The sequence below is a fragment of the Microtus ochrogaster genome, chromosome 5 (genome assembly GCF_000317375.1).
Source record: "Microtus ochrogaster isolate Prairie Vole_2 chromosome 5, MicOch1.0, whole genome shotgun sequence".
Taxonomy (NCBI): Eukaryota; Metazoa; Chordata; class Mammalia; order Rodentia; family Cricetidae; genus Microtus; species Microtus ochrogaster.
The window spans coordinates 31,353,083-31,364,785 of record NC_022012.1 but is presented as its reverse complement, the minus strand read 5'-3'; the positions used below and the strand labels follow the sequence as shown (position 1 = coordinate 31,364,785).

Below are 11,703 nucleotides of genomic sequence, written 5' to 3'. Positions count from 1 at the left end.
TACTAATATTTTTTTAACTGTTTAAGTTTGCTTTGTTACCCAGTATGTGGTCAATTTTTGAGAAGGTTCCATGAGCTGTAGAGAAGAAGGTATATTCTTTCCTATTTGGGTGGAATGATCTATAGATGTCTGTTAAGTCCATTTGATTCATTACCTCCCTTAATCCTCTTATTTCTTTGTTAGGTTTTTGTCTGATTGACCTGTCCATTGGTGAGAGAGGAGTGTTGAAATCTCCTAGTAGTAGTGTGCGTGGTTTGATGACTGCCTTGAATTTTAGTAATGTTTCTTTTACATAAGTGGGTGCTTTTATATTAGGGGCATAGATATTCAGGATTAAGACTTTGTTCTGATGAATTGTTCCTGTTGTGTGTAAAAAATGTCCCTTTCCATCTCTTCTGATTAATTTTAGTTTGAAGTCAACTTTGTTAGAAATTAGTATGGCCACACCTGCTTGTTTCTTAGGTCCATTTGCTTGATAAACCTTTTCCCAGCCCTTTACTCTGAGTAGATGTCTGTCTTTGTGGTTGAGGTGTGTTTCTTGTAAACAGCAGAATGTTGGATCCTGTTTTCGTATCCAATCTCTTAACCTGTGCCTATTTATAGTTGAGTTGAGTCCATTGATATTAAGTGATATTAATGACCAGTGGTTGTTATCTCTGGTCATTTTTACTTTTTTTTTGTATTGGAGTTTGTGTGTTTCCCTTCTTCGAGTTGTGCTGTTCAAGGGTCATTAGATGTCTGAGTTATTGTGGGCAGTGTTGGACTCCTTGGGTTGTGATTTTCCTTCTATTACTTTCTGTAAGGCTTGATTTGTGGCTACGTATTGTTTAAATTTGTTTTTATCCTGGAAAATTTTGTTTTCTCCATTTATAGTGAACAATAGCTTGGCTGGGTATAGTAGTCTGGGCTTGCATCCATGGTCTCTTAGTTTCTGCCGTATATCTATCCAGGACCTTCTGGCTTTCATGGTTTCTATAGAGAAGTCAGGTGTAAGTCTGATAGGTTTACCTTTATAAGTAACTTGACCTTTCTCCTTTGCAGCTCTTAATATTCTTTCTTTATTCTGTATGTTTTGTGTTTTGATTATTATATGGCAAGGAGATGATTTTCTTTGGTCCAGTCTATTCGGTGTTCTGTATGCTTCCTGAACCTTTAAAGGAATATCTTTCTTTAGGTTGGGAAAGTTTTCTTCTATAATTTTTTTTTTGGGGGGGGGTTTGAGACAGGGTTTCTCTGTGGTTTTGGACCCTGTCCTGGAACTAGCTCTTGTAGACCAGGCTGGTCTCGTACTCACAAAGATCTGCCTGCCTCTGCCTCCCAAGTGCTGGGATTAATGGCGTGGGCCACCACCGCCCGGCTTATTAAATATATTTTCTGGACCGTTGAGCTGTACTTCTTCTCCTTCTTCTACCCCTATTATTCTTAGGTTTGGCCTTTTTATTGTGTCCCAGATTTCCTGAATGTTTTGTGATGAGAATTTGTTGGTTTTGCTGTTTGCTTTGATCAGAGTGTTTATTTTCTCTATGGTATCTTCAGTGTCTGACATTCTTTCTTCTATCTCTTATAATCTGTTGGTAGTATTTGTCTCTGTAGTTCCTGTTCGTTTACCCAGATTTTCCATCTCCATCCTTCCCTCGGTTTGTGTTTTCTTCATTACTTCCATTTCATTCTTCAAATCTTGAACCGCTTCCCTTACCTGTTTGATTGCTTTTTCTTGTTTCTCTTGGTTTTCTTGGGCATCTTTGAGTGATTTATTCATTTCCTCTACCTTTTTGTTTGTTATCTCTAATTGTTTACGGTAGTTTTTCATCTCCTGTTTAACATCCTCTATTATTTTCATATAATTCACTTTTGAGTCAATTTCTTCTAATTCTTCTAGAGTAGGGTGTACAATTCTTCTTATTTCAGGATCCCTGGATTTTGCATTGGTGCCTTCCCATCTCTTCCTTCAAATGGAGCCAGGAGAGGCCTGGTGTCTTGGTCCAGTCTTTGCTCTGACTGACTCTCTGGGTGTATCTCCTCAGTATAGAAGCAGGAACCGTTCCAGTGCAAATGGAACTCCTCAGCACCGAAACATGGATGCCTCGTAGTCCAATGACCCCCGGACAAATGGGCAAACTTGGGGAGCAGGACAGGGTCGAGTAGAGCACAGGAGACACTGCAGCACAAGCTGAAGATGTCCACGATCCCTTTCAGAGGTTCTAGAGGCCTGACCAATAGGCAGGCACTCACCGCTCTGGGTGGGTAGCCTTAGTGTAGGAGCAGGAAACTGTTCCTGAGCAAAGGACCTTGCAAACAGGGCAGGCTTGGGGGCAGGGTCGTGTGTAAGAAAGACAGCCCTACAGAAGGAGCTGGGGGAGGGAGGTTGTGCTCTCTTCAGGGACAATCCGCCCCTGGATAGCACACACTCACCCGTCCAGATGGAACTCCTCAGCACCTAAACAGGGATGCCTGGTAACCCAATGAGCCGGGGACAAAAGGAAGAACGTGGCAGGAAGGGTGGGGTCCAGTGGAGCACAGGAGACCCTGCAGCACAAGCTGAAGGTGTCCAGGCTCCCTTGCAGGGGACCTTGAGGCCTGCCCGGTATGCAGGCACTCTCCGCTCTGGATGGGTAGCCTTAGTGTAGGAGCGGAATACTGTTCTTGAGCACAGGTCCTAGCAGGCAGCAGGGCAGGCTTGGGGGAAGGGGGGGCTGGGGGCTGGGTCCTGTGTAAGAAAGACAGCCCTGCAGCAGAAGCTGGGGAAGGGGGGGTTGTGCTCTCTTCGGGGACACTTCGCCCCTGGATAGCACACACTCACCCGTCCAAATGGAACTCCTCAGCACCTCAACAGGGACGCCTGGTAGTCCAATGAGTGGGGCCAGACTTTCCCATTCTTTTAATGCATTGGGAGATATTTGATCATACTGTGAACCCTAAGTTTGCAATTGCATTATTTAAACAAAATTAACCTTGTGTCAAGAGCCTGTGTTAGCAACCAGTTGGCAAAAAGTAATCATAGAGTCTCAGAGGGCATCCAAGAGAGATAGAGAGACACAGGAAGTAGTGGGATGGGGTTTGGAGTGGCACAGCTGTTTGTGGTTTAGTGAAGCATAAGCAGTGGTCTTCCATGCATGCCAGCAAGGAGAGAGGGTTAGCTATAGTTGCTACTCAACCTCTCTGAGCTTGCAAGTTTTCACTCCAGCCTTTGAATCTTGAGTCTTATTTATGATTAGAATGATCGAGATTTAGTTAAAGCTACCTTTAAAGCACTGGCAGGGTCAGTGCCTGTGAGAACAAAATTCCTGCCTGACTGCAGCCTGAGCTGCCAGTCCACTGCTAGCGAACCAGGCCAGTAACTGGGGAGCTGCAACTAATGGTTGTAATAGTAGTAGATTAAGGTGCAACCATTGTGCCAAAGGTAAAACAACAAAAGAAGAAAATATTTATTCTCACTTAGTAAACACCCATCTGCTCCTTTGTTGATTTTTATTAAGTTATTTATTTAATTTACATCTCAACTGAAGCCTCCCTTCCCTCCTCTCCTTCCATACCCACCACCTCCTCCATTTCATCTACCCCCTCAATCACCCCCTTATCCTTAACTGCTCAGAAAGTGCCAGGCCTCCCATTATGCTTACCAAGCTGCCATAAGACTAAGCACTCCCCATCCCACCCCATCCCCCTGTATTTAGGCTGGGCAAGGCAAACCAGTATGAGGAATAGGTTCCCAAGAGCCAGTAAAATCACCCGGGACAGCCCCTGCTCCCATTGCTGGGATTACCACATATAGACCAACCTACACAACTGTAACTTATACACAGAGGACCTAGTTCTGTCCCATGTAGGATCCTTCCTTGGATATTGATTCAGACTGTAAGTTCCTCTGGTCCAGGCTAGTGGTTTCTGTGGGTTTCCCTGTGATGCTCATTACCCCCTGTTTCCCAGAACCCCTCATCCCTCTCCCCAGTATCTGGTCTTGGGTCTCTGAATCTGCCTCCATCAATCACTGGATGAAGGTTCTCCAATGATAACCAGGGTAGTCACGGTTCACCATAATCCCTCAAGTTCCAATGCCCACCAGCCCCCAGTCCAACCAGGAGAAATCCTCTATCTCCCCTTCCCATGGATATTCATGTGTCCCCCGCTTTTGCACTCTTTATTATCTAGCCTTTCTGGGTCTGTGAATTGTACATGGTTATCCTTTACTTTACAGTTAATAGACACTTATGAGTAAATACATAAGACGTTTGTCTTTCTTGGTCTGGATTATGTCACTCAGAATGACTTTTTTCTAGTTCTATCAATTTGTCTTCAAATTTCCTGTTGTCATTGTTTTTTAAAACTGAATAATACTGCATTGTGTAAGTGTACCACATTTCCTTTGTCCATTATTTGGTTGAAGGGCATCTAGGTTGTTTCCAGTTTCTGGCAATTACAAATAAAGCTGCTATAAACATAGATGAACAAGTGTCCTCATGGGAAGGCAGAGCATCCTTTGGGTCTATACCCAGGAATGACATAGCTGGGTATTGAGTTAGGTTGATTCCTGACTTTCTGAGCAACCACCATATTGATTTCCCAAGTCGCCATATAAGGTTCCACTCCCACCAACAGTGGAGGAATGCTCCCCTTGTTCCATATCCCTTCCAACATAGGCTGTCATTTTTGTTCTGATCTTAGCCATTCTGACACGTGTAAGATGGAATCTGAGAATCATTTTGATTTGCATTTCCCTGATAACTAAGAATGGTGAACATTTAAATGTTTCTCTGCCATTTGAGATTCTTCTGTTGAAAATTCTCTGTTTAGGTCAGTACCCCATTTTTTAATTGGATTATTTGTTTATTTGCTTGCTTGTTTGTTTGCTTGCTTGTTTTCTAATGATTAGCTTCTTGAGTTCTTTATATATCTTAGAGATCAACCCTTCTTTGTTGCTTGTGGGATTAATGAAGATCTTTTCCCCTTGTGAAGGCTGCCATTTTGTCCTAATTCTTTCAAAAGATTTTCTGAGATTCCATTTATCAATTGTTGATCTTAGTGTCTATGATACTAGTATCATAGTATCAAGAAATTGTCTCCTGTGCCAGTGTGTTAAAGGCTATTCCCCATTTTCTCTTCTATCAGGTTCAGTTTAGCTGGGTTTATGTTGAGACTTGAGTTCTATGCAAGGTGATAGATATGGACCTTTTGCATTCTTCTACATGCTGTTATGCAACATTTGTTGTAGATATTTTCTTTTCTTCATTGTATAGTATTTTTTTCTTAATCAAAAATCAATTATCCATTAATGTATGGAGATTTATGTCTAGATCTTCAATTCCATTGATCCACCTCTCTGTTTTTATGATAGTACCTTGCTGTTTTTATTACTATATACCTATAGTAGAGCTTAAAATCAGGGATCCTGGTACATCCAGCAGTTCTTTTATTGTACAAGATTGTTTCAGTTACCCTTGCTTTTTGTTTTTCTATATGAAGTTGTATATTGTCTTTCAAAGTCTGTAAAGAATTTTGTTGGAATTTTGATGGAGATTGCATTGAGTCTATAGATTGCTTTTGGTAAGACTACCATTTTTGAAATATTAATTCCTATTCATCCATGAGCATGGGAGATCTTCCCATCTTCTGATATCATCTCCAATTTCTTTCTTAAAAGAATTAAAGTTCTTGTCATACAGGTCTTTCACTTGCTTATTCAGAATTACTCCAATATATTTTATATTGTTTGTGGTTATTGTTAAGGATGTTGTTTCCCTGATTTCTTTTATAACCCTTTTATCATGTATATATGAGTGGTATTGATTTGTGCTGGGGTTTTTTGTAGTTAATCTTGTATACAACTACTTTGCTAGAGGTGTTTATCTGCTGTAAAAGTTCTCTAGTTGATGTGGGAGTCCCTTCTATGTACTGTGATTATCATTAATGAATAAAGAAACTGCTTTGAGCCTATAGCAGGGCAGAACTTAGGTAGGCAGGGAAAACTAAACAGAATGCTAAGAGGAAGAAGGGCAGAGTCCAAGAAAGAAGGCATGGAACCTCTGGAGACAGACATGCTGAAAATTTGCTGGTAGGCCACGACCTTGTGGTGATGCACAGATTAATGGAGATGGGTTAAATTACTACATAAGAGTTAGCCAATAAGAAACTAGAGCTAATAGACCAGGCAGTGATTTAAATAATATGATTTTGGTGTGATTATCTCAGGTCTAAGCTAGCTGGGTGACTGGGAACAAACAAATAGTGCTCCCTGCAACATCTGGTAGATTTTCAGGAGGTAGTTGATGTATACTATCATTTCATCTGCAAATAGCAATAGTTTGACTTTTCTTATTTATTTATTTATTTATTTATTCTAGTGTCTTTTACATCATGTATCTTGATCCCATTCATTTCATCATCCCTTCACATCTACTCTCCACTCCTGTACCCCCCAAAATAAAACAAAATTTAAGAGAAAAAAAGGGAAAAAATGTAGAAAGAAAAAATTAAAAATATAATTATGGTGAGTCATGTCACAAACTCCTTTGTCCACATATCATTACTTGCAAATCTTCATTGCAAAAAGTCATTGGTCTGGTTCAAGGCCTCTAGTTTCTATTACACTATCAATGCTGGTCCCTCACTAGAACTCTAGGACTCTTCCTGGATATCCTGTTGTTGTCCTGTGTTGTGGATCCTGCAGCTTTGGGTCTATGAGTCAGTAGATCATAGATGGGGTGGATGTTGTGATGGAACAAGTCATAACCCTGGGTCTGTATTGAAAGTCATGGAAATATACAGCATATGGTAATTGATAATTCAGATGTCAACCCACCAAAAGAGTGATTCTGATGGAGGTTAATCCTGTCCAGGCAAGGGCTGCAGGATCATCAGCTCTGGCAATTGTTGCTCACTTTCTCTAAAGTAACTTTGTGTCTCACCTATACCTGTATTGTGGTGTATAATCGCTTGTGATGTATATATATAGTCTTATGATTTCATCTCAATGATTGTATGTATATCTGTGGGTAGTCAGAAAGATGACTTTTCATTTAGTTATATAATTTTGATATATAGAATGTATGCTTCATAACTAGATCTATTTACCCCTTGTGTACTTAGACACTTAAAAGCCTGCTTTGTTCCTTTTTTGTTCAGACTAACTGTACACAATTAGCTCACTTTCACCTCAAAGAAAGTTCAAACTAGACTAAAGACTTTTTGTAAATGGATCATAAGTTTAAAAATTGCAGCTATGCACAAGGTCAAAGTCACAGATGTCTAACTGCGGCGAACTCCTCGATCAGCGAGAAAGAACAACCACAACAAGAGGATTCTTTTCAGATCACGCTTTACTGGAGTGTACTTGGTTGAGAGATAACATGAAGCGAAGGGGCCCGAGAGCACTAAGGCAGCTGCTTATATATGGAGTTGGCACATGGGTTGTCCTGTGATTGGTTGTCACCATCAGCTGACACCAGACTGCATCGAGATAGACCCAGGGACCCCCATTCACCGCGCATGCAGGAAGTGGGGGACAGGCAGCTCTCAAAGGCATCGCCAAATATGGAGTATAACCGGCAAGACAGGATGTGGTGCCATCTTGCAATGGCGATCCTGTCTGGCTCCCTGCATCTAACCAGTTTGCTACACAAAGCACCCTAAGAAAAGCATGCCAATTCTTTGCTTGCCAGCCTGCTAACAATAGACCTACATGTCAAAGTTTGTCACTTGGCACTGTGCCCCACCCCTGCCCTGATCTGGTCACTGTCTTATTCCTGTAACCATGAAACCTTGTGCTACCATGGCAATGGCTCAGTTCCCCATCACTTACCCTAGGAATGTGTTTTTGACCAATGAGAGGTAACTATTTTAATTTTTATCACTTCAAAGCTCCTGTAGAGAGATGAGTTCTTAAGCTAAGAGGAGAAGAAGCTAGCCAAAGCTTTAATAGTTAGAAAGAGGACAAGAAGATTAGGATAGAGGCAAAAGAAGAATAAAGAGACTGATTCAGAAAAGCACATGTGAAAGAGTTTGCTAGCTCTCAGATACCCCCTCAAAAAAAAGGTTCTTTTTACTTGTTGTAGCTTCCAATCTACAGAGAGTTTTAGGACCGGACCCTTCAGGCTCTCATTAGGACCTTGGCAATTGTAGGGTTGGTCCGCCAGATTAAAGGTGGGGATAGCTTTCTCATATTTAGTTTCAGTCTGGCTCATCCACACATGCACTGACAGAGTTGGCTCTCCTGCTCACATGACCACAGGGCCAGCTCTCCCACCTGTCCCAGGAATTGACTTCTTTTCAAATTGGTATCCCCTTGATCTCCTTTGGTTTTCTTATTGCTCTAGCTTGAACTTTAAATAATATAGAGAGTTGATATATAGAGAGTGGACAGACTTCTCTTATTCCTTATTTTAATGGAATTACTTTTAGTTTCTCTCCATTGAATTTGGTGTTGGCTGCTGGCTTACTGTATATTGCTTTTATTATACTTATATATGTTCCTTGTATCCCTGATCTCTCCAAGACTTTTATTAGGAAGGGGTATTGGGTTTTGTCAAAGTCTTTTTCAGTATTTAATGAGATGGTCATGTGTTTTTATCTGTCTTTCTCTTCATTTGTATGATTGATTACATTAACATATTTGTGTATGTTGAACCATCCTGAATCTCTGAGATAAAGCCCACATGATTGTGATGGATGATTTATTTGATGTGTTCCTAGATTTTATTTGTGAGTGTTTTATTGAGTATTTTTTCATCCAGGTTCATTGACTTTTTAATTCATATTTCTAACTAGCTAGTAATTTGGATGTTTACATAAGTCTTTCTACTATATTAATGAAAATGTTGAATAAAATGCTAAAACTGAATAGCTAAGACACTAATTGGGTTAGCATGTCCTTAAAACCTAATGCAAATACTTCTAATAAGCAGCTTTCTTTCTTGATAAATGACTGTGTCCCTCCAAATTATTCATTGTTCCCTCACTACTCCCAATCAGTTGTTTATAGTGAGTCACAGTTTCCTCCATCAAAGCTCAAATACTCAAGTTCATACTCAAAAAGCTCTAAATTCTGCTTATTTTCTTTAAATATATATTACTTTGTTTTCATCATTTTATAACAATTAAGACCCCAGGAATCCTAACACTATGAGACTGAAGTTGCTGCGTTCTACACATGACCTCTCTCTTAAGGCAATGACAAACACATAATGCAGTCATGTTTCCATCGTCACTTGACTAAAAACAAGGAAATTTTTCTTATTTTATTTAAAATGTAGTATTGAAAATTTGCTTGATTTTTAAAGATTTTTTTAATGTGTGTGTGTGAGTGTGTATGTGTGTGTGTGAGTGTGTATGTGTGTGTGTGTGTGTGTGTGTGAGAGAGAGAGAGAGAGAGAGAGAGAGAGAGAGAGAGAGAGAGAGAGATATGTGTGCATGTGCACTTGCAAGTCAGAGGAAGGTATTAGATCCTAGTTGGAAACCACCTTATCTAGATGCTCAGAACTATGTGCAGGTCCTCTAGAAGAGCACCTAGTAGAAACTAGTGGTAGTATCTAGTGGTAGAATCTCAATCCACTATCCCAAAAATAGCCTTCTTAAGAAGCAACATTACATTATTGCAAGCAGAATCATATTTTAATGTATTATCATGTTTTTAGATGGAAATCTTACCAAGGGGTTAGCACTGATATCAGACATCATATACCAACAGAGCATATTATACAAACTAATTAACTTGTATCTTTCACACTTAGTAATATATAATAATTGAAGAAAAACAGGTCATGAATTTGAAAGAGTAAGTGGGTGCGTGGAAGGAACTTGAGAAAAAAAAGAGAATGGAGAAAAGATAATCATAATTTAATTTAAATGAGATAATTTTAAAATTATTATCAACAAAAGAAAATCATGAAGGAGGAACAATATGGCAAGAAAACTCAGGATAAAGACAAATCATAAAAAAAATGAATTACACTTTCTGGATATAAGTTTATTTTGATAATATTTTGTTATCTTTGAATAACAACAAATTTCTAAGTCTCCAGTATCTGTTAAATGAGACTCAATTAAATAATTTGTAAGGCCCATTCAAGAATAAATGGTCTGTTATTATTTTTAAAAGTTCATAAAATTAGAAATTGGATAAGTTACAGAGCCTGGCCTGTTGGGATACAGGCTATGAACGCTAACTATGCTGACACCATGGAATGTTGCTATTTTCTTTAACATTTGCAAGTTACAGGAAAATAAAGTTTAAAGTTTACAAGTGAAAGAGAAAATAACACCTAATTATGTATTTGTGCATTTTCACTACAGAAGTACATTTTCTCATTTAAAGAAGTATTGGAAGAATAGAGCTGTATTAAAATCTTGCTTAAATATAATTTGAAACACTGTTTCTGGACTGAATGTAGTTGAGTGGTAGAGCCCAGAATTCATAAAAACCTAGGTTCACTCCCTAGTGCCATAAACTTCTCTTCTTGTGCAAGAAGAAGAAAAACATCTAGACCTTTAATACCTCACTGCAACCTGTATCTTCTTATCCAACCACAGATTTTCCATATGAATATTACTCACTGACAAATCACACCATTGCAGCTCATGACACTGGTCCTCTGTTAAGAGAATACTCTGCCGACAAGGGTTTTCTTCAGAGCAACTTGGACATCCTTATTTCTCAAGCTATAGATCAGAGGGTTCAACATTGGTACTACAATGGTATAGAACACAGAAGACACTTTTCCTTGGTCAAGGGGTAATATGGAAGGTGGCTTGAGGTACGCGAAAGCCCCAGAACCAAAGAAAAGACAAACCACAATTATGTGGGAGCTGCAGGTGCTGAAGGCCTTGGACCTGCCCTCTGTGGAATGCATGCGAAGGATGCTAGAGAGGATGAGGGCATAAGAAATGAATATGGTGACAATGGGCACGCCAATATCAAAGGCCACCACAATGAAGACTACCAGCTCATTTGTGAAGGTGCTATTGCAGGACAGCTCCAGAAGGGGAAGGATATCACACATGAAGTGATTGACAAGGTTGTCCGCACAGAAGGTCAGATTCAATATGTTTCCTGTATGGGCCATGCCTCCAGAGAAGCCCATGACATACACACCCAGTAAAAGCAGTAAACACACCTGGGGAGACATGGTAACTGTATACATTAGGGGGTTGCAGATGGCAACATAACGGTCATATGCCATGGCTGACAAAATGAAGGACTCCGAGACAACAAAGAAACAAAAGTAAAACAGCTGTGACATACATCCCGAATGTGAGATGGTGTTCTTCTTTGAGATAAAACTCACCAGCATTTTGGGGATGATGGTGGAGGAGTAACAGGAATCTATTAAGGAAAGATTGAAGAGAAAGAAGTACATGGGGGTGTGCAAGTGAGGGTTCAGCCCTATCAGGGAGATCAAGCCCAGGTTCCCCACCATGGTGACCATGTAGAAGCTCAGGAACAGGAAGAAGAGAGGCATGAGGAGTCCTGGCTGGTCTGTCAGGCCTGCAAGGATGAACTCTGTCACAGAGGAATTTTTGGCAGTCATTCTTTTCAGGAGGAAGGCCTGTGTGAAAGAAAACAGGACCAATGAATGCAAAGAAGCATCATCACCATCCTCACAAATCTATCTTGTCTTTGGAAAGAGGGGAGAGGGAGAGAGGGAGGAGGGAAGGAGAGAGGTAGGGAGGGAAGGAAGGAAGAAGGGAGGGAGAGAGGGAGGGAGGGAGGGA

The 11,703-nt window shown here is 40.2% G+C and overlaps 1 protein-coding gene across 1 annotated transcript; it reads right to left on the bottom strand.

Moving 5' to 3' along the window:
* Positions 1-10,586: 10,586 nt before the first annotated feature.
* LOC101995803 (olfactory receptor 145-like) lies at positions 10,587-11,522 on the bottom strand. Its single transcript, XM_005347060.2, has one exon. The coding sequence runs from the start codon at positions 11,517-11,519 to the stop codon at positions 10,587-10,589; it is 933 nt and encodes a 310-aa protein (XP_005347117.1). The 5' UTR covers positions 11,520-11,522.
* Positions 11,523-11,703: the final 181 nt, after the last annotated feature.

Bases quoted from the DNA above. Each gene is read 5' to 3' on its own strand.
- LOC101995803 (XM_005347060.2), bottom strand. From the start codon at position 11,519: ATGACTGCCAAAAATTCCTCTGTGACAGAGTTCATCCTTGCAGGCCTG.